The sequence below is a fragment of the Camelina sativa genome, chromosome 11, assembly GCF_000633955.1.
Source record: "Camelina sativa cultivar DH55 chromosome 11, Cs, whole genome shotgun sequence".
In the NCBI taxonomy this organism is placed as follows: Eukaryota; Viridiplantae; Streptophyta; class Magnoliopsida; order Brassicales; family Brassicaceae; genus Camelina; species Camelina sativa.
In genome coordinates this window covers 33,583,239-33,602,105 of record NC_025695.1, presented here as the reverse complement: position 1 = coordinate 33,602,105, position 18,867 = coordinate 33,583,239, and the positions used below count along the sequence as shown (strand labels likewise).

Below are 18,867 nucleotides of genomic sequence, written 5' to 3'. Positions count from 1 at the left end.
TCAAGAAGGGTCATAGTAACGAAAATATGGTCTAGAATATTTAGTTCGTGACATATAATTAGCGATAATAAAATTGAAAAAATTGAACAGAAAAGTTGAAAACATAATTCATGAGAAGCATCCTAATGGCCCGATAGTGTGAATCCAACCAGACTGATCAAGAACTGAATGAATTGTCAACACTTGGATTGCATTTGGTACAAAATAATATATCTCTTAGAGTCGCACCATATATATTAAATTTGAACGTGGAAAATGTTGTTAATTAAATGTTGTTAACGATGTGATTATGTAAACGAATAAGGATTAGGTTAACAGTCATGAGTTCAGCTATTCACAAAATTGTTTCCGGTCAATAATTTAGGGACTTTCGAGGTATATCTATTATAGTATTATACAATGCATCTTGATCTATTCCAAAAATATAATATCTTAAAATTATTGGAACAAGACATATGCTAACAACGAATGTGTGTGATCCGAGAAAATCAAATATAGTGCAATTTGAAAGAAAGCAGATAAGAAAATGGATACTAAATTCAATAGTATAAAATGAGACTATGCATACCAAGATTTATCATGACTATCAGAGATTCGACTGCATGTGTGAGAATTACGGGGATCTAAATAGTTGAATTACAAGACTAATATGAGTTTTTAGTATAATTTTAATTCAGGTCACGATGGATGGTAAAAATATTTGCCATTCAATAAATTTGAGAATAGTTTAGGCGACGTCCCATGATTCTCATATATCCATCTTGAATTTTCTCATTTCATATATATTCTTGTTTAAATAAAGGCTTATTTGGAACATATTAGAGTTTGAGTTAAGATAATATAAATCATTCATTTATCTGTTTATACTTTAAAAAAATTGAAAAGTTTAATATTCATTTTTAGTAAATAATCCTGAAATTATGTGAATTTCCCAAAATTTTCATCCGATCCTATCTATTTTTTTAAACAACAATCAATTATATTATCATAGAAATGTTCTTTAATATATGATACATTCATAACGATTGAAACAAATAAAAGAAACTGAATACAATTTGATGAAGAAGTGAAAGTGACCATGCTTTCTTAAGCTTTAAAGACAACAAATAAAATCTGTTAAATCCACTTTTTATATACTCGTAAAAAACTAACATCTTATAGATAAAATTCCCAAATGCTTTCTACATCATTTTGATTAAACCAATACACTAATATGTTGCTTGAAATGGTAATGGTTGTTATGGATCATGTGTTTTGAAATGTTGTATGCGTCTTTGCCGGTTTGTGACAATGGTTTTCTCCTTTTATAAGAACTAACTTTTTGATCGACAGAATGAGACAACATCATCATTGGACTAACCATCAGAAGTAGTAGGCCAATACGAAGCATGAGAGAGCCAATTCCTTCAGCGAGAGCCAATTCCTTCGAGCGAGAGGGTTAATTTGACCATTATCCATATTAATAAAAGTTTAGAATGTTAATTTTGGCTATCTAAATTTTTGAATTCATCTAGTTACTTAAATGTTTAATTTTGAATTATCTGTTTTTTTAGCTTAAAATCATGTTTTGTCAATATTGTATATATCCCTAACTTTTGGATTGATAAAAACACGAGTAATTGTTACAAAATAATATAACTATTAGAAGAGGAAACGCTCCCATACACTATTATCAAGGACAATTTTTGAAACATGCTCTCCGGCGCCAACGAAATGCTCCCTATGCGTCTATCGCACAAGTTGAGTATAATTACTTGTTGTTTTGGGGTTTTCTGAAACGTGCCTTCAAGCTGAAATCCTACAAGACATCAAAAGATCTTCTATCCTTTGCAAGTTCATCAAGGATTGTGCATCCTTTTGGAAGACTCATCCTCTTGAAAAACTCATGTAGTTTTTATCTTTATCTTTCTTGCAATCCTCTATTTTTAAATTGTAAGAACCTTCATCATTTAATGTTTTAAGTTTAATGAAAGTTTGTTTGTCCAAAAAAAATTGTTACAAAGTAATATTTTTTCCTTTATAAATTAATTGTCATTTTAGATTGTTTTACACAAATTAGCAAAAAAAAAATAAAGAAATGTTTTATTATATATTGCTTGACTATTAAAATTCCAAAAAAAAAATATTTTATAAGAGACAAATAAAATAATTTTTTATTAGAAAAATACTGAAAATACGATAATTTCTGATAATTAAAAAAGAGAAGCTTTTGTGTCTTATATATGTTCAGCCCTACATAAATCATAAAGCCAATCTAGCCGATTAATTTCACACAAGGAGAGAGACTGAGAGAGCATAATAATATATAGTCAAGTATCCTATCAATTATTAACAAAAAAATATTACTATTTATTCTAAAATATTACTTAAGAGAAATGTTGGAAAAGAACAATTCATGAGAAGCATCCAGATTTCGGATTAGTGTGAATACAGCCTGATTAAGAACTGAATGAATTATTGTCAACAATTTGATTTGGTACAAAAAAGCATGCCTCTTAAAGTCACACCATATTAAACAAATTAAGAAAAACATATTAGAACGTGGGAAATGTTGTTAGACGACTAAGGAGTTAGGTTAACAATTTTACACACATGAATCAGCTATTCACAATTTTTTTCTTTCTCGGTGAATAAGCAAAGAGACCTGTAATACATATCTATAAAGTTTCTTCATATCTGCAATCCATCTTAATTAACCTGTTCCAAAAGAATAAGATATCGAAACAAAAAAAAAGTGAAAATCATTGGAATAGAGAGAAATGCTTATAACGTTTGATCCAAGCATACTCAATCAGGTCATTACAATTTGAAAGAAAAAAAAAAGATATAAGAATTGTTTAAAATGAGATTCCGACATACCATGAATATCTAATACGAGTGCCATGTGTAAGGATCAGCCATATAGATTGGTCTATAAAATCAACACCGGTTGAAAGATAAATCAGTTTTATGACAAAACAATACAAGACTAAACTTCCGCAATTTTATTTTAGTAGTAGATATTTTAGAACCCTTTTCATAAAATTTTCTTAACATCTTTATAAGAAGTAAGAATATATGTCAATTATGATATAATTAATAAGTATGAGTGTATTAAATGTTTGGTCAGTTTTATGTGATCATAATACAACTATCAAAACTTGTTTAGGAGGCGAGGCCACTTACAATGACTTCCAAAACCCCGTGAAGTCAAATAGTTCGTTGTCTTAATTTATTTATTAAGATGAACTTAAGATAATTTATTTGTGTGTGTCACAATTTAGTGGGTGGGTGATCTCCAATTATTATTATTTAATTACACATATAATAAATGATATAGAAATGATCTTGTACTTTTTAAAAGGTTATTACTATTATTATTAATTTATTATATTATATAATAATCAGTTTTATTCACTTGTGTTTATCTGCCTCCATTATATTCATTTCTAACATGTTTTGGATGATTATGGTCTACAACATTTTTTGTTGCTTTGAAATGGCTTGTTCTGCGCTCATATCTATATATATCTTTAAGAAAATGAATATATCCTGAGTATATATAAGCTAAGAACACATTTATTCACAGACCCCAAAAACGGTTGATTAAATTAAATTTGCATTAGCTGTAATGGGGATCATCATATCCTCACCTATATATTTGGTCCTATCTATTTCACATCAAGACATGGTACCCACCTTCCTCCTCCCACTCTAGATTTATTATATATCTAAGTGAAATGTGCTGTCGTTCACATTCATCTCCCTATAGTATTTTTATTTTAATGTGTATATTTGGTCACATGAAAATGATAAGATTTATCTGTGGATGTTAAACAATGGTTGGACCAAAATGCTAAATAGAACTATACTATATATGTTCTTACTTTTTCTTTTTGTTTCTATTGATAAAGTGAAGGTGTTCATTTTGGTAGCTATAGACAAACTAAAAGTGGTGCAATTAACGTTAAAATCATCTTAACCAAAGAGAAACTGATGAGAAGTTTGATTCGAATGTTTTACGGTAACATTACGTGAAAACAAATCAGTTGATAAACAATGAATGTATAAAAATGTACCGACATTCTATCTTTAAATGTAAGAAACAAAACTAGTAGTTTAAAAGAAAATTTATATATATTCCTCATCATTGGCTTATTTAAAGCCAATCAATTAATAGTTGTTGACAAAAAAAATATTAAAAAAATACTACATAAGTTTACCTTGTGTTTTGTTGAATTTGTACTTTATATATTTAATGTCTTTTGTGAAATTAAATTGTACTCTACGTAATAAAAATTAACTTGTGTATTCGATCGTATAAACGTGAACATGGCCCTGGCTCCATGTGGTTTTCTTTAGTGTCATTTAGATCGATCTGTATCAGCTTTGCTATCTTAAAATCATTTCCACGTTTTCGTGTATCCGCTTTTTATGTTATCTAATTAGCATTTAAGTATTTAAAAATTAAGAATATATGAGATAATTAATTAAGTTTCGATTTTATGGTTTAAATAATTTTTTTGTGGTAAGGACTTTTTTTTGGTTTACTGTTGAATGGGTAATTTGTTAAAACGTTTTACAGTAAAGAGGCCGATTATGCGAGGTGAAAAAACTTTGTTACTTATTATTATTATTATTATTATTTTCTGACGTTGACTTGCACTTCTACATATACTCTATATAAAAAACACCCAACCACATCGCAGACAGATCGCAAAAACTACTACTCCTTCATCAATCATCATCATCCTCATCATGGCTAGATCCTTGCTTCTCTCGGTGACCCTCACTGTCCTATTCATCGGCGTTGTCTCAGCTCGTGACTGGAACATCCTGAACCAGCTCAAAGGAACCACAACCACCACAAAGACTAGCGAAACCGCCGCCGTGTCTTTGAAAGGACCAAACCTAAACGGATACTGCGAGAGCTGGAGGGTCAACGTGGAGCTTAACAATATTAGGAACTTTTTGGTGGTGCCACAGGAATGTGTGTGGTTCGTCCAAAAGTACATGACCTCATCTCAATACGAGGAGGATGTGGAGAGAGCCATTGATGAAGCTGTCCTTTACCTAGGAAAAACCTGTTGCGAGAAGAAGACATGCGATGGCATGGATGCTTGGATCTTTGACATTGATGACACTCTTCTTTCCACCATCCCTTACCACAAGAGCAACGGCTGTTTCGGGTAAATACACTAAACTTAACCAATAACCATCTACATATATTGTCCAAAAAAAAACCATCTACATACATTAGGCTCCATCGGTTTGGGTTGACCAAATATTTAGTTTGGTTTTTGGTTCGATTTTGGATAATATAATAAAGGGCAATTGTCATATATACCACTAAAATATATTTTTGTTCCAAAAATACCATAATTTAGTTTTTTTCCCAAAAATACCACTAAAATATATTTTTTTCCAAAAATACCACATAATTGAACTAAAGTTTTAATACTAAAAACTAATTTCTAAATTCTAAATACTAAATCATACCCCTAAAAACTATACCCTAAAACTAAATGTGTCAACTCAAACCTAAAAAAAAATTTACATTCTTAAAAATCAATTTTTTGTGTTTGTGGTAATTTTGAAAAAAAAAATCTTTTGTGGTATTTTTGGAAAAAAAAACTAAAATGTGGTATTTTTGGAAAAAAAACCTTTTTAGTGGTACTTAAAGGAATTTCTCTATAATAAATTAAATTTACATTTTGTATGGTGTAAAAAAAAATTACATTTTATATTTTAAACCAAAATTATATATAAAATTCAAATATGATTTCTAAAATTAAGTTACATTAGTTTTTCTTTTATTTTGGTTCGATTTGGTTTAAGTTTTCAACTGAACTGGTTTAAGAAATATATAAAAATTGTTTAAAATAATATAATTCTATTTTCAATTAGAATAAACAAAATAATAATAATAATAATAAAAACTAAATTACTGTGTTCGCTTCGGTTTGATTACATTAAACTTTGATTTCGATTTGGTTTGTTTGGTATAAGAAAGTAAACTAATAAAATCGATCAGGTTATAAAGAAAATTTGGCTTGATTTTCGGTTTAGAACGGTTTCTATGTCTATTTCTATCATTTTTATCTGGTTAGCTTTAATCCGGTTAAGACATAAAACCCGGGATTGAAATGTTACATTGCATTGATTTGAATCAGTGGTGAGCAACTGAACCAGACCAAGTTCGAGGAATGGCAAAAGATGGGCAAAGCACCAGCCCTTCCAAACATGGTTAAGCTGTTTCATGAGATCAGAGAGAGAGGTTTCAAGATCTTTTTGGTATCTTCTCGTAAAGAGTATCTCAGATCCGCCACCGTCGAAAACCTTATCGAAGCCGGTTACCACGGCTGGTCTAACCTCCTTCTAAGGTATATTATAATATTATATAGATTTCCCGGTTCGATTCATATTTAATAACCGAGTTAAACCAATATGTAAAAAAATTAACCGGTTAAGTTGTAAGATCATTTTTATGGTATAATAACTTTTTTAACAAATCGGAAAATTGCAGGGGAGAGGCAGATGAGAAGAAGAGTGTGAGCCAATACAAAGCAGATTTGAGGTCATGGCTTACAAGTCTTGGGTACAGAGTTTGGGGAGTAATGGGCGCACAATGGAACAGCTTCGCAGGTTGTCCAGTTCCCAAGAGAACCTTCAAGCTCCCTAACTCCATCTACTATGTCGCATAATAAAACCATTTTTACTGTCCTAACCAAAACAATAAGATCAGATGTTTTAATCTGATTCTTGAGTATTCAAGTCTCTTCCTTTCTCCGCTTCTGGTTTTTATAAACAATTCAAATGCATATGATCTATGAACCATGATCATCTTTTGTTTGTGTTGCATTCGGATGTTTTCTTTTGTATCACCATTTTGGGCCTTTGTGAAATTATTGATTATGGGCTTTTGTTATATAATCTCCTCTCTCTAGTCTCTATACCTAATTTAGTTTCAAGAACATTGCTGGATTAAGTAAGAGTGTAAAGACTAAAGTAGAAATTCATAATAACTTGAAAGCTACTCTAAGTTATACAAATTCTAAAGAACTAAAAAGAACAACAAACAGCAGAAGTTGGAAGCTCAAGCAATTAAATAATACTCTGAGTACACTGAGCTGTCTCCTTCTTCCACCAAATCTTGTTGCTGTCTCTTGAAGCTTTCTTATGACACAAACCTCAGACCCAATTTCACCTCACAGTTTGGTACAACCTCAGCTTTCTTCACAGAAAATTCTAACCTTTTCCCATTATATTACATATCTGATCTCTTCAATCTTAAAAAACACATAGTCACATACATTTCTCTATATCACCTTCTGCTCTGCTTTTGAGCACAGCTTGCCTCAGCCATGGAACCAAACACCATGGCTAGCTTCGACGATGAGGTAAGAGAGAAAGAACTAAACAAAACCAAACTCGTCTCCTGTGTTTTGTATACAAATTATTCAGCTGGGTTTGCATTAAAATCTTATAAGTTACGTTCTTTTAATGGATGCAGCATCGTCATTCCTCCTTCTCAGCTAAGATCTGCAGAGTCTGTGGCGATGAGGTCAAAGACGACGACAATGGCCAGAATTTTGTGGCATGTCACGTGTGTGCTTACCCGGTTTGCAAACCTTGTTATGAATATGAGCGTAGCAACGGTAACAAATGTTGCCCTCAGTGCAACACTCTTTGCAAACGCCACAAAGGTAAATTACACCAAAACCCTGTTTTGGTCTTTACAAATCGATAACCCTTGCTTGACTCTCATCTCATATTGGTGAAATGATTTTTTCTGAAGGCTCTCCTAAAATAGATGGAGATGAAGAAGGAAACAATGGTCTTGATGGTTCAGATGATGAGTTGAATATCAAGAACCGCCAGGATGCTTCCTCCATTCACCAGAATTTTGCTTATGGATCGGTATCTAAATGACTTGGATTGATTGTTTTCTCTTTTCTTCGAAATCTCCCATTCCCATTCGAGATCAAGATTCTGAGTAGTTTATGGGTATTGCAGGAAAATGGAGACTACAATAGCAAGCAGCAATGGCGTCCAAATGGTCGAGCCTTTTCTTCCACTGGAAGTGGTATATAGAAAATATATCTAGCTATGTGTGATTTTTATATGCATAGAGATGTATAAGAGCAAATTATGAGGCATGTTTCTATGTGATTTGATTTGAAGTGTTGGGGAAAGACTTTGAAGCAGAGAGAGATGGCTACACAGATGCTGAGTGGAAAGAGCGAGTAGATAAATGGAAAGCGAGGCAAGAGAAGAGAGGTTTAGTGGTAAAGGGAGATCAAACAAATGATCAAGACAAAGAAGATGATGAAGAAGACGAATACTTGTAACAATAAGAAAACACTGATCTTTCTTTCATCTCAAGTAATAAATATTTGAAGAGTAAGTAACTGAGTTCTTGTTGATTACATTACAGAGATGCTGAAGCAAGACAACCTCTCTGGAGAAAAGTCCCAATCTCGTCTAGCAAAATCAGTCCATACCGAATCGTGATCGTTCTTCGTCTTGTTATCTTAGTTTTCTTCTTCCGTTTCCGTATCTTGACACCAGCCAAAGACGCATACCCTCTCTGGCTTATCTCAGTCATCTGTGAGATCTGGTTCGCACTCTCTTGGATCCTCGATCAGTTCCCGAAATGGTTTCCGATTAACCGAGAGACATACCTTGACCGTCTCTCAATGAGATTTGAACGGGATGGTGAAAAGAACAAGCTTGCACCAGTTGATGTGTTTGTCAGTACGGTGGATCCACTTAAGGAACCTCCGATAATCACAGCCAACACTATTCTCTCGATCTTAGCTGTTGATTACCCAGTTAATAAGGTGAGCTGCTATGTGTCTGATGACGGTGCATCGATGCTCCTGTTCGATACATTGTCTGAAACTTCAGAGTTTGCAAGGAGATGGGTTCCGTTTTGCAAGAAGTACAATGTCGAGCCAAGAGCTCCAGAGTTTTACTTCTCAGAGAAGATTGATTACTTGAAGGATAAAGTCCAAACTACATTCGTCAAAGATCGCAGAGCAATGAAGGTCAGTGAAGAAACATCTTTACTTTTAAAAATCATACGACGGGTCTTCACTTACACTTATCCATGTTTTGCAGAGGGAATATGAAGAATTCAAAGTGAGGATCAATGCTTTAGTAGCTAAAGCTCAGAAGAAGCCTGAAGAAGGTTGGGTGATGCAAGATGGTACACCATGGCCTGGGAACAACACTCGTGATCATCCTGGGATGATTCAGGTCACTGCAAAAACCTCAAAACCCAACGCTTCCGATATACCATCAAAGATTCCACCTTGGAAACTAAACAAAACTACTTTTGAGTTTCAGGTGTATCTAGGAAAAGAAGGAGCATTCGACATCGACGGTAACGAACTGCCACGTCTTGTGTATGTATCGAGAGAGAAGCGTCCTGGCTATGCACACCACAAGAAAGCTGGAGCCATGAATGCAATGGTAAGTAAACCAAACCAAACCAGCCATAAAAAGGCTCTGTCAGAAACCAAATCTAACTTTTGGGGAAATGTTGCAGGTGCGAGTCTCAGCAGTGCTAACAAATGCTCCATTCATGCTCAATCTAGATTGTGATCACTACATCAACAACAGTAAAGCCATAAGAGAATCAATGTGCTTCCTAATGGATCCACAGCTTGGTAAAAAGCTTTGTTATGTTCAATTCCCTCAAAGATTCGATGGAATCGATCACAACGATCGATACGCCAACAGAAACATCGTCTTCTTCGATGTAAGCCTCTTCATCATCTTCATCACCACAACAAAAACCCCCAAATTCAAATTCAAAACCCTAATATACATCTGTGTCAATCTTGTAGATAAACATGAGAGGCTTAGATGGGATCCAAGGACCAGTCTATGTAGGAACAGGATGTGTATTCAACAGACCAGCACTATACGGATACGAACCTCCGGTATCGGAAAAACGCAAGAAGATGACTTGCGACTGTTGGCCGTCGTGGCTATGCTGTTGCTGCGGCGGAGGTAACCGTCACCATCACAAATCGAAATCATCAGATCCGTCAAAGAAGAAATCAGGAATCAAGAGCTTGTTATCTAAACTAAGGAAGAAGAGCAAGAAGAAGAGTGATGACACTACGATGATGAGCAGCAGCTATACGAGGAAGCGATCTACGGAGGCGATTTTTGATTTGGAAGACATTGAAGAAGGGCTTGAAGGATACGATGAGCTTGAGAAATCTTCGTTGATGTCGCAGAAGAACTTTGAGAAGAGGTTTGGGATGTCACCTGTGTTTATTACATCGACGTTGATGGAGAAGGGAGGTTTGCCGGAGGCGACGAACACGAGCTCGTTGATCAAAGAAGCCATTCATGTTATTAGCTGTGGCTACGAAGAGAAGACTGAATGGGGCAAAGAGGTAAATAGTAGTAATATATGGGTTATATTATGTTAATATTGCAGAATTGCTATACCAATGAGCAAAATAATTTCAAGTGAAAATTAGTTTGCAAAATATTAATAATTTTTCGAAATTTCATTTTAGAGTTATAATTTCAAAGATTAACTAAAATTAGTTTAAAAAAAAATCAAGTAAAAATCAGTTTGCAAAATTTTATTTTCGATTCTAAAATTTCATTTATATTTTAAAAAAATATGATTCTAATTTAAACAAAAAAATTCATCAACTATATATTTGATAAATCAATATTATCAAACCTTTTATTTATTTTTGAATGATAACCAACATGATGTAGTTTTATGGTAATGATAATGGTTTGAGTGTGAACTCTAATGTTACATTTGGTATTTGAATTTTTTTTTTTTTCAGATTGGATGGATTTATGGATCAGTGACAGAAGATATTCTAACAGGATTCAGAATGCATTGTAGAGGTTGGAAATCAGTTTACTGTATGCCTAAAAGACCAGCTTTTAAAGGATCAGCTCCTATCAATCTGTCTGATCGGTTGCACCAAGTGCTTAGATGGGCACTCGGTTCGGTTGAAATCTTCTTTAGCCGTCATTGTCCTTTGTGGTATGCTTGGGGAGGCAAGCTTAAAATTCTTGAACGTCTTGCTTACATCAACACCATTGTCTATCCTTTCACTTCTATTCCCCTACTTGCATATTGTACTATCCCGGCCGTTTGTCTTCTCACCGGCAAATTCATCATTCCAACGGTAAGTCTCATTATGTTTTTCCTTACACCTTAGGTTTACACTTTTACCCATAAATCATTAAAAATCACATTTTGCAGAAATTTTTAGAAACCAATTCATAATTCCTACATTTAAGGGGTGTATTGAAATAATGATTTTGGAGGATTCAATGAGATTTAATAAATTTGGAATTTTGATAGATTTTAAACTCCAAAAATTTTACACTTTTACCCGGAAAGTTTCTAAATGTTGTTGATTTGCCCCCACCAAACTCACAAAATCAGAAAATGATCAAAAATTCCCTTTAAACACTATCTTAAAATTCATAAAAGTTCACTCTTTTAGCCCTTCATTATCTAAAGATTCACACTTCCACCCTAAATGTTCTTGATTTGTCACAAATCGAAGAAATGATCAAATTTTATCAACACTCATTTTGCTATCTTTTGATTCAGATAAACAATTTCGCAAGCATATGGTTCCTTGCTCTATTCTTATCAATCATCGCGACGGCGATCTTAGAACTTCGTTGGAGCGGCGTGAGCATCAACGACCTCTGGCGTAACGAGCAATTTTGGGTCATCGGTGGTGTCTCAGCTCATCTCTTCGCCGTCTTTCAAGGTCTTCTCAAAGTCCTCTTCGGTGTTGACACTAACTTCACTGTCACGTCAAAAGGAGCCAGTGACGAAGCTGATGAGTTTGGAGATCTTTACCTCTTCAAATGGACCACTCTTCTCATCCCTCCGACCACACTCATCATCCTCAACATGGTCGGTGTTGTAGCCGGAGTCTCTGACGCTATTAACAATGGATATGGTTCTTGGGGACCGCTGTTTGGGAAACTGTTTTTCGCGTTTTGGGTCATTGTTCATCTCTACCCTTTCCTCAAAGGTTTGATGGGTCGACAAAACAGAACCCCGACGATCGTTGTGCTTTGGTCTATCCTTCTCGCGTCTATCTTCTCGTTGGTTTGGGTAAGGATTGATCCGTTCTTGCCGAAACAGACTGGTCCGTTACTGAAACAGTGTGGCGTCGACTGTTGATTAGTCACCGCTACTGCGTTTGCGTTTCTAGTCGCCCTTTTGAGCCATTTTGCTTGGGCTATTTTTCGATTTGGGTGTTCTTTGTTTGATCATATGGGTTTTGTAAGGAGAAAAAACAATTCATACTTTGAATCACATGTTAAATAATAGACAAAAATACAAACAAATAGAATGAAATATAATAAATCCAATCACATTACACAACACACATAACGATTTGGTAATCATCAACCAAAGACACACCACACACACAAAAACAAACAGAGTGATGGAAATAATTTCACAGAGGCAAACTTGGTAATAAATTAATGAAACTTATACTCACAGTATCAGTGTAAACCAAACATGTGTGGAATTCGAGTTTTAAGAGCTTCGACTGTACTTGCTAGTGACCATTGAGTGATTGTTCCAGTAACCACCAACTGTTCCGATGATCGGTGATTCAGGGCTCCTACTTGGAGATTTCCTCGGCGAGTTCGTGGCTGAGAACTGTTTTATCTCCGCTGCAGTCAATGCCCCCAATATAGGTCTTTCGTCGTGGCTTTGAACCGGTTTCCAGTGTTTCTTCTTCTCTGACATTGCGGTTTCAACACTGCTGCATCCGCTGGTTGTCGTCGGAGATGTGGATAGCCAGGTTGAGAGACTAGCATCAACAGCTACTTCTTGAGTTGTCTGTTTCTTAGTTTCATCTCTTGATCTCCGGTTCAAGCTGAATGATGATGACAATTCACCAACCTGTTGAGGCTCCAAGCTGAAGGAAGCATTAACCGCGTTCTCCTTTCGAGAATGTGTTTGTGTTGTTGTTCTTCCTTTGGATTTCACAGCTTTCCATTGGTTGAGATTCTCGATCGGGTTCAGTACTGCGTTGATATATCCGCTTCTGTCTCTAGCACTCGCATTAGTCTTTTCTCCTATCTTCTCTATGTCCATAACGTTATCTGCAATCTCCTCAGTGTAAACTTGTTTATCCCAGTTGTGCAGCTTATCATCATAACTATCACCATCATCATCATAATAGTCTTCATCAAGTAACCCACCATCATCATCATCTAGATCGCTTTCGTCACAATCCGTTACATCCTCCTCTTCATCATCACTTTCTCTACAATTCTGGTATCTGTGGTTTGAAGGATAAGACCCTGACGAGTTAGATGTAACATCACTCCCCTCAGATGCCTGCCTCGACGTCTTCACCTCTTCTTTCTTCTCTTCAAAGAACTCAACAGATTCATCTACTACAATGTGTTCATATGTTTTGACATTCGTGTCAAAAGTCACTTTCTTCCTAGTCGGACTCGGGCTCGGACTCGGACTGTGTTTCTTCTCCTCAACCTTGTCACTGCAATTTAAATAAAAGATTCAAATCTGTTTAGATAGAACACAAAACACAAATAACATGAGTCTGTGCAGGAAAAGAACAAAACACACAATACTTACCAGATATCATCAGTGATTGGAGTTACAGATACTTTAGAGACTTCCACCACAGTCACATCTTCCACAACACTAGCAACTCTATCATCATCCTTTACAGACTTTGTTGGGACTTCATCGACAACAGGAACCTTAAGATTCACCTCAACATCCTCTGCAGACCCTTCAGAGATTCTCTACATAAAACGAAATAAATTACTTAAAATCAAACAAAACCCAACAAAAATGGAAGCTAAAACTAGATTTGTTTCCATGAGAAAAAAAAGAAGCTTACGTTTAAACGTGGTTGGAAAGATTCACGACGTCTCTGACGGCGACGATGATTCTTCCGACGACCGAAGCAACCTAGTAAGCAACCCATTCTCTTCTAAAAACCTCAACGAGCTAGCGAGAGAGTTTGAAGATAACAGATTCCTTTGAAGAGATTGCTTGATTAAAGAGTCAACATCACAAAGAGATGGATGATTTTTTTTAACTGAGCTTTCAACTTTAGAAGAAGAGCTGAAGAGACTCACTTGTTGAATTTAGGGATTTAGATTTCCCTTTTTTTTTTACGGTGATTTTACTTTTCTTTTTTAATTTGAGTTTATTAATATATTAATTTTGTGGGGGTAAAAAATAAAGGAAAAGTAGATGACCGTTACGAAGTCTGACCCCACGCATTTTAGACTGTGTAATTGGACCGTTACTATGTGGGCCACTGCTTTATAAATAAAGAAGAATAAGTATTTTTTTAAATTGGGGATAATGGGCCGTCGTAAACCCATTTATGGTCGGTCCACTAAACTTTTTTAGTTTTTTTTTACAACTACTAACTTCGACGACGAGCTTGATGAGACACATGTACGGACGAGATAAAATGGGGGTGGGATTGATTAGCGGCAAAAAATGAAAATTGAATTAAGGGCTGTCGATCGTATATGTAGTTCCATGTCTGAGTATCCATACTAAAATATCCAATCCAAACCCAATCATGGTTTCTTAATTTGTTTTGTTTTTATTTCTCTAATTACGTATTATATTGTTCTATTTTATCTTTGTAAAATCACAATAACTTGACCCAATTAGAGTCAGTTTAACAGAGACATTTTGGTTCAATCCTGACAATGAGCTAAATAGACTTAAGAAAATGAAAGAATATGCATTTTACACATTGTCATTATTCAATGTTCACGTACTGCTTTTCAAAGTGCATGAAATTTTAATTTTGTTGAACTTAGAAAATAATGTATTTTACACACTATCCTTATTCAATTATTGATTTATAAAACTATTTGGTTATCGATATATTAACTGGCATGAAACACTAATTCAGAGTTGAAATGATATCCAAATATTCATTTATAGAAGTCATATTGTAGCATTAAAAAGGTAAGTTGTGTAGTTTTCTCTTACTTTTTTCTTTTCTTTTTCTTTTATAGTTTGTAGTTGTTGTTGTCTCCCACTATGAGATTTTGACTAGTTTATATCATTTGATTTTGAGAGATATAAATGATACTCTCTCCGTTTCAAAATATAGGATGTTTTAACTAAATCACGCAGACTAAAAAGTCTTTACTTTTAACATGTTAAATCAATTAAAAACAATACATTTTAATATAAAATGCTAAAATAATATAAAAGTTACATAGAAACTTAAAAACATCCTATATTATGAAACATAAAACTTCTCTAAAACATCTTATATTTTGAAATAGAAGGAGTATGTTTTTATGTAGTATATTTTTTTCTTCTTAATTATCGTTCTATAAAACAGAGAATATCGTTTACAAATTATTGTATGTTTTAAAATATGTGTTCTTTTAGATGTTCGATGTAAATTTAGTATAAAATGTTATAATTTAATTTCAATTCGTAGAAAAAATATCAAAAATTAATTTGACTTTAAACAATATTAGCAAAAATAAGTTAATATAGATTTGTTTTTATTTGTAAAACAAAGAATATTCTACACTCGCACCAGTCATATTTCGTATTGTTTAAATCAGATTTTCTATAAAAATAAGTATGATTAAATAATATATTTCAATAAATAGAAAGTAAACATCACGTGCCACGTTGTGTTTCTTGCTTAAAGAATTTGTTAATCGTACTATTTTAATGTATTTAAATGTTTTATAAGTTGAAAACAAACAAGCAGAATCGATCATGTTCTAGGTTTGCCGCATCGTAATATATTATCACGTTTCTTTCTTCTACTCATTTTATTGTTTTAGTTCACAAAAAATCAGCGATGGGAGAGAGAGACGACCAATCAGAAGTTGCAGAGTGATATAGGAAAAGAGAGTTTATGAAGTGAGACACGTGGACGGTGATAAAGGGAAGATAGCATCAACGGCCACGATGGAATAAGAAGAGCTGAAGTTTAAAGGGAGAAAACTATCGATTTACAAGATTAGAATGAAATTGTTGTTAAAGTTTGTTAGAGTTTAGCTTTCTCTCTCTAGTTCTGGGTTTGTAACTTTGATTCATCCTCTGTGAAGATCCCTGAGAGGTTCTTACAAGATGAATTAGAGGATTCTGCGTTTTATGAACGTTGGATTCTCGTTGGTGTTGAGTATTGATTTGGATTTGGTTGCGTATTGATTTTGTGATTGAGTTGCGGTTTATTCTTTGTCACAGAGAAGGCAAGGATTCCTCTATTACTAAAGGACCAAAATGTGGCGGAGGAGGAAGACGGAGAAATAAAGAAAGAGATATGGACTGAGACCAAGAAGCTATGGCGTTGGACCAGCCATATTCACTAGAGTCACGACCAACCTGATCTTTGTCATCACTCAGGCCTTTGCTGGCCACCTCGGAGAGCTCGAACTCGCTTCCATCTCCATCGTCAACAATGTCATCATCGACTTCAACTATAGCCTCTTTGTATACTCCAAGAACAAGTTTTATATAGCTTATATTATAAATTTATAATGTTGGGATCATTCGTGAAAGTAACTTTATATATGTGTTTAATGTAGATTGGAATGGCGACCGACTGCGTTGGAAACGTTGTGTGGTCAATCGTGGTTTGGTATTATTCGTAAAACGCCACTAGTGTCGTTTTTTTATATATTTTTTGGTTTATAGATGAGAACACAACTTCTAATTACGACTACTTTTTCGATATGTACAGCTTGGAGAATTGGTATTATAGGATATTAATTGTGATGATTGGAAATTTGGAGAATGCAAGAATTGATGTAGACTCTATCTCTATATGGTACGTCAAATATATGTATCATATTCCTATTTGTACATTACTCTGTACAAATTTTATAACTACAACATTTTTATCGACAGCATGTCCATAAATGGTTTGGAGATGCTTTTTTCGCGGGGACCGGGTAACTAATCTCTCATTTTAACTATCGCACACATTGTACTTTCAGTTTTGCTTAGTTTGTTTATGTTATTCATGATCGAAAAGACCCGTTAGATCTTGTTAGAATAGTTGATAGTTTCATGGCTTCTAATTAATCGTTTATAGAATTACTTATGCATAATATGTCGTTCTTCAGCTAGTATTCTCTAAAAAAAATGAATGATGGATCATCGAAATTTATCATTCACTTTTATACAAATTGCTTTTTGCTAGTTTCGTTGTGCATATGGATAACATTAACTATTATGATGGTTACCTATTTTTTAAGGGTACGAGTGGCGAATGAATTAGGAGCTGGAAATGGCAAAAGAGCAAGATTTGCAATGATCATATCAGTGACACAATCGTTAATCACTGGAACAATATTTACACTGCTTATAATATTTCTTAAATTCTTGACCACATTAGTTGGATCTTCTCTTCAAGTGAAACTGTCTTAAAAGCAGTCAATAATCTCTCTGTTCTTTTAGCTTCTGGGATTCTTCTCAACATTGTCCAACCAGTTCTTTCCGGTAAACCACATAAACAGATTAACTTGTTTTTCCTTAATCCCAAAATGAACCGCCCGACCATTGTGTGATGACTTTTGACTTTGATATTAGGTGTTGCAGTTGGTTCGGGTTGGCAATCATTAGTAGCATTTATAAATTTGGGATGTTACTATTGCATTGGACTTCCACTTGGATTTGTCATGGGATGGATTTTCAAGTTTGGTGTCAAGGTAAAGCCAACATTTTTACAGTTCTTTGATATCAAATTAGCATCATTTGAAGGTTAATCTACGTATATTGTGATTTATGCTTATAACATTTTTACAGTTCTTTGATATCAAATTAGCATCATTTGGGCGGGTATGATATTCGGAGGGACCGCGGTTCAGACATTGATATTGATTTTTATTACTATGAGATGTGATTGGGAGAAAGAGGTAACTCAAATTTGTTGTTTGTTGCTATGGTTTGCTTATATGATTTACTTCAAATATGTTTTTTTCACAGTTGTTTTCATTGTCTATTTCAAATTTGTTGGCACAAAATGCAAGTGTTCGAGTTAAGAAATGGTCTTCTGTATCAAACGCAAAAATCTGAAGATTGTAACTATAAAATAGGCAAAAAGATCAATAAATTAGAATCGTTTTTACTGAATAAAGCATATAACATATCATTTCAATTTAACATTATAGACAATCTTTTCAACTTCCCCTTTCTCTTGTTCAGTTGTTCTTCTATCATTTTTTTTTCGAGAAATATATTATTTTATCTAGTTCATAATTCCTTAGTAGACTATAATTGATTAATGTAACCAAACGAAAACAGTTTTTTCAGAGGCATTTTTGTCTTAATTTTGGTAGTGGTTAATCTGTGAAAGTTTTATTTGACTTTGCCTAACTCTAAAAGAATAAGTTTTTTTGATGTGATATGTGAAAATTTATTTAATATTATATAAGATTTGAAACATACAGTGGTATAAATGTTTATCCAAGGCTCTTACTGATGAGGGTTAAGAGCAGTCATATGCTGATAACACACTTTTCTGAAGGACACATGTACCTCCTACACTGCTATTTTGGTCTACGTTGATGATATACTTATAGCAAGTGATAGTGATGAGGCTGTTAGGTCTATTAAGGCAGCGTTGGCTAATCTGTTCAAGATAAAAGACTTAGGACCTGCCAGATTTTTCTTAGGACTTGAAATAGCTAGAAATTCTGAAGGAATCTCGGTCTGCCAAAGAAAATACTGCTTGGATTTGCTGGCGGATCCAGGTTTATTAGGATGTAAGCCTAAAGCTGTTCCTATGGATCCGAAAGAACCGTTGAGTAAAGAAACATGAACTCTTTTGGTGGATGCAAAACCATATAGAGAACTTGTTGGTCGGTTGTTGTATA

The 18,867-nt window shown here is 34.1% G+C and overlaps 3 protein-coding genes and 1 pseudogene across 3 annotated transcripts; 3 read left to right on the top strand and 1 right to left on the bottom strand.

The window, feature by feature from the left end:
* On the top strand, positions 4,682–6,915 carry LOC104725041 (acid phosphatase 1). Its single transcript, XM_010443638.2, has 3 exons — positions 4,682–5,168; positions 6,153–6,362; positions 6,506–6,915. Exons 1-3 carry the CDS (start codon positions 4,738–4,740, stop codon positions 6,681–6,683), a joined length of 819 nt encoding a protein of 272 aa, XP_010441940.1. The 5' UTR covers positions 4,682–4,737; the 3' UTR covers positions 6,684–6,915.
* On the top strand, positions 7,270–12,178 carry LOC104725043 (cellulose synthase A catalytic subunit 4 [UDP-forming]-like). Its single transcript, XM_010443639.2, has 12 exons — positions 7,270–7,379; positions 7,493–7,685; positions 7,778–7,899; positions 7,996–8,065; positions 8,164–8,326; positions 8,417–9,029; positions 9,103–9,240; positions 9,331–9,456; positions 9,533–9,745; positions 9,834–10,394; positions 10,806–11,156; positions 11,591–12,178. Exons 1-12 carry the CDS (start codon positions 7,344–7,346, stop codon positions 12,176–12,178), a joined length of 3,174 nt encoding a protein of 1,057 aa, XP_010441941.1. The 5' UTR covers positions 7,270–7,343.
* Positions 12,334–14,183, bottom strand: LOC104725044 (testis-specific Y-encoded-like protein 2). Its single transcript, XM_010443640.1, has 3 exons — positions 13,887–14,183; positions 13,616–13,788; positions 12,334–13,517 (listed from the first exon to the last, which is right to left on the bottom strand). Exons 1-3 carry the CDS (start codon positions 13,971–13,973, stop codon positions 12,542–12,544), a joined length of 1,236 nt encoding a protein of 411 aa, XP_010441942.1. The 5' UTR covers positions 13,974–14,183; the 3' UTR covers positions 12,334–12,541.
* LOC104725045 lies at positions 15,841–18,327 on the top strand (annotated as a pseudogene).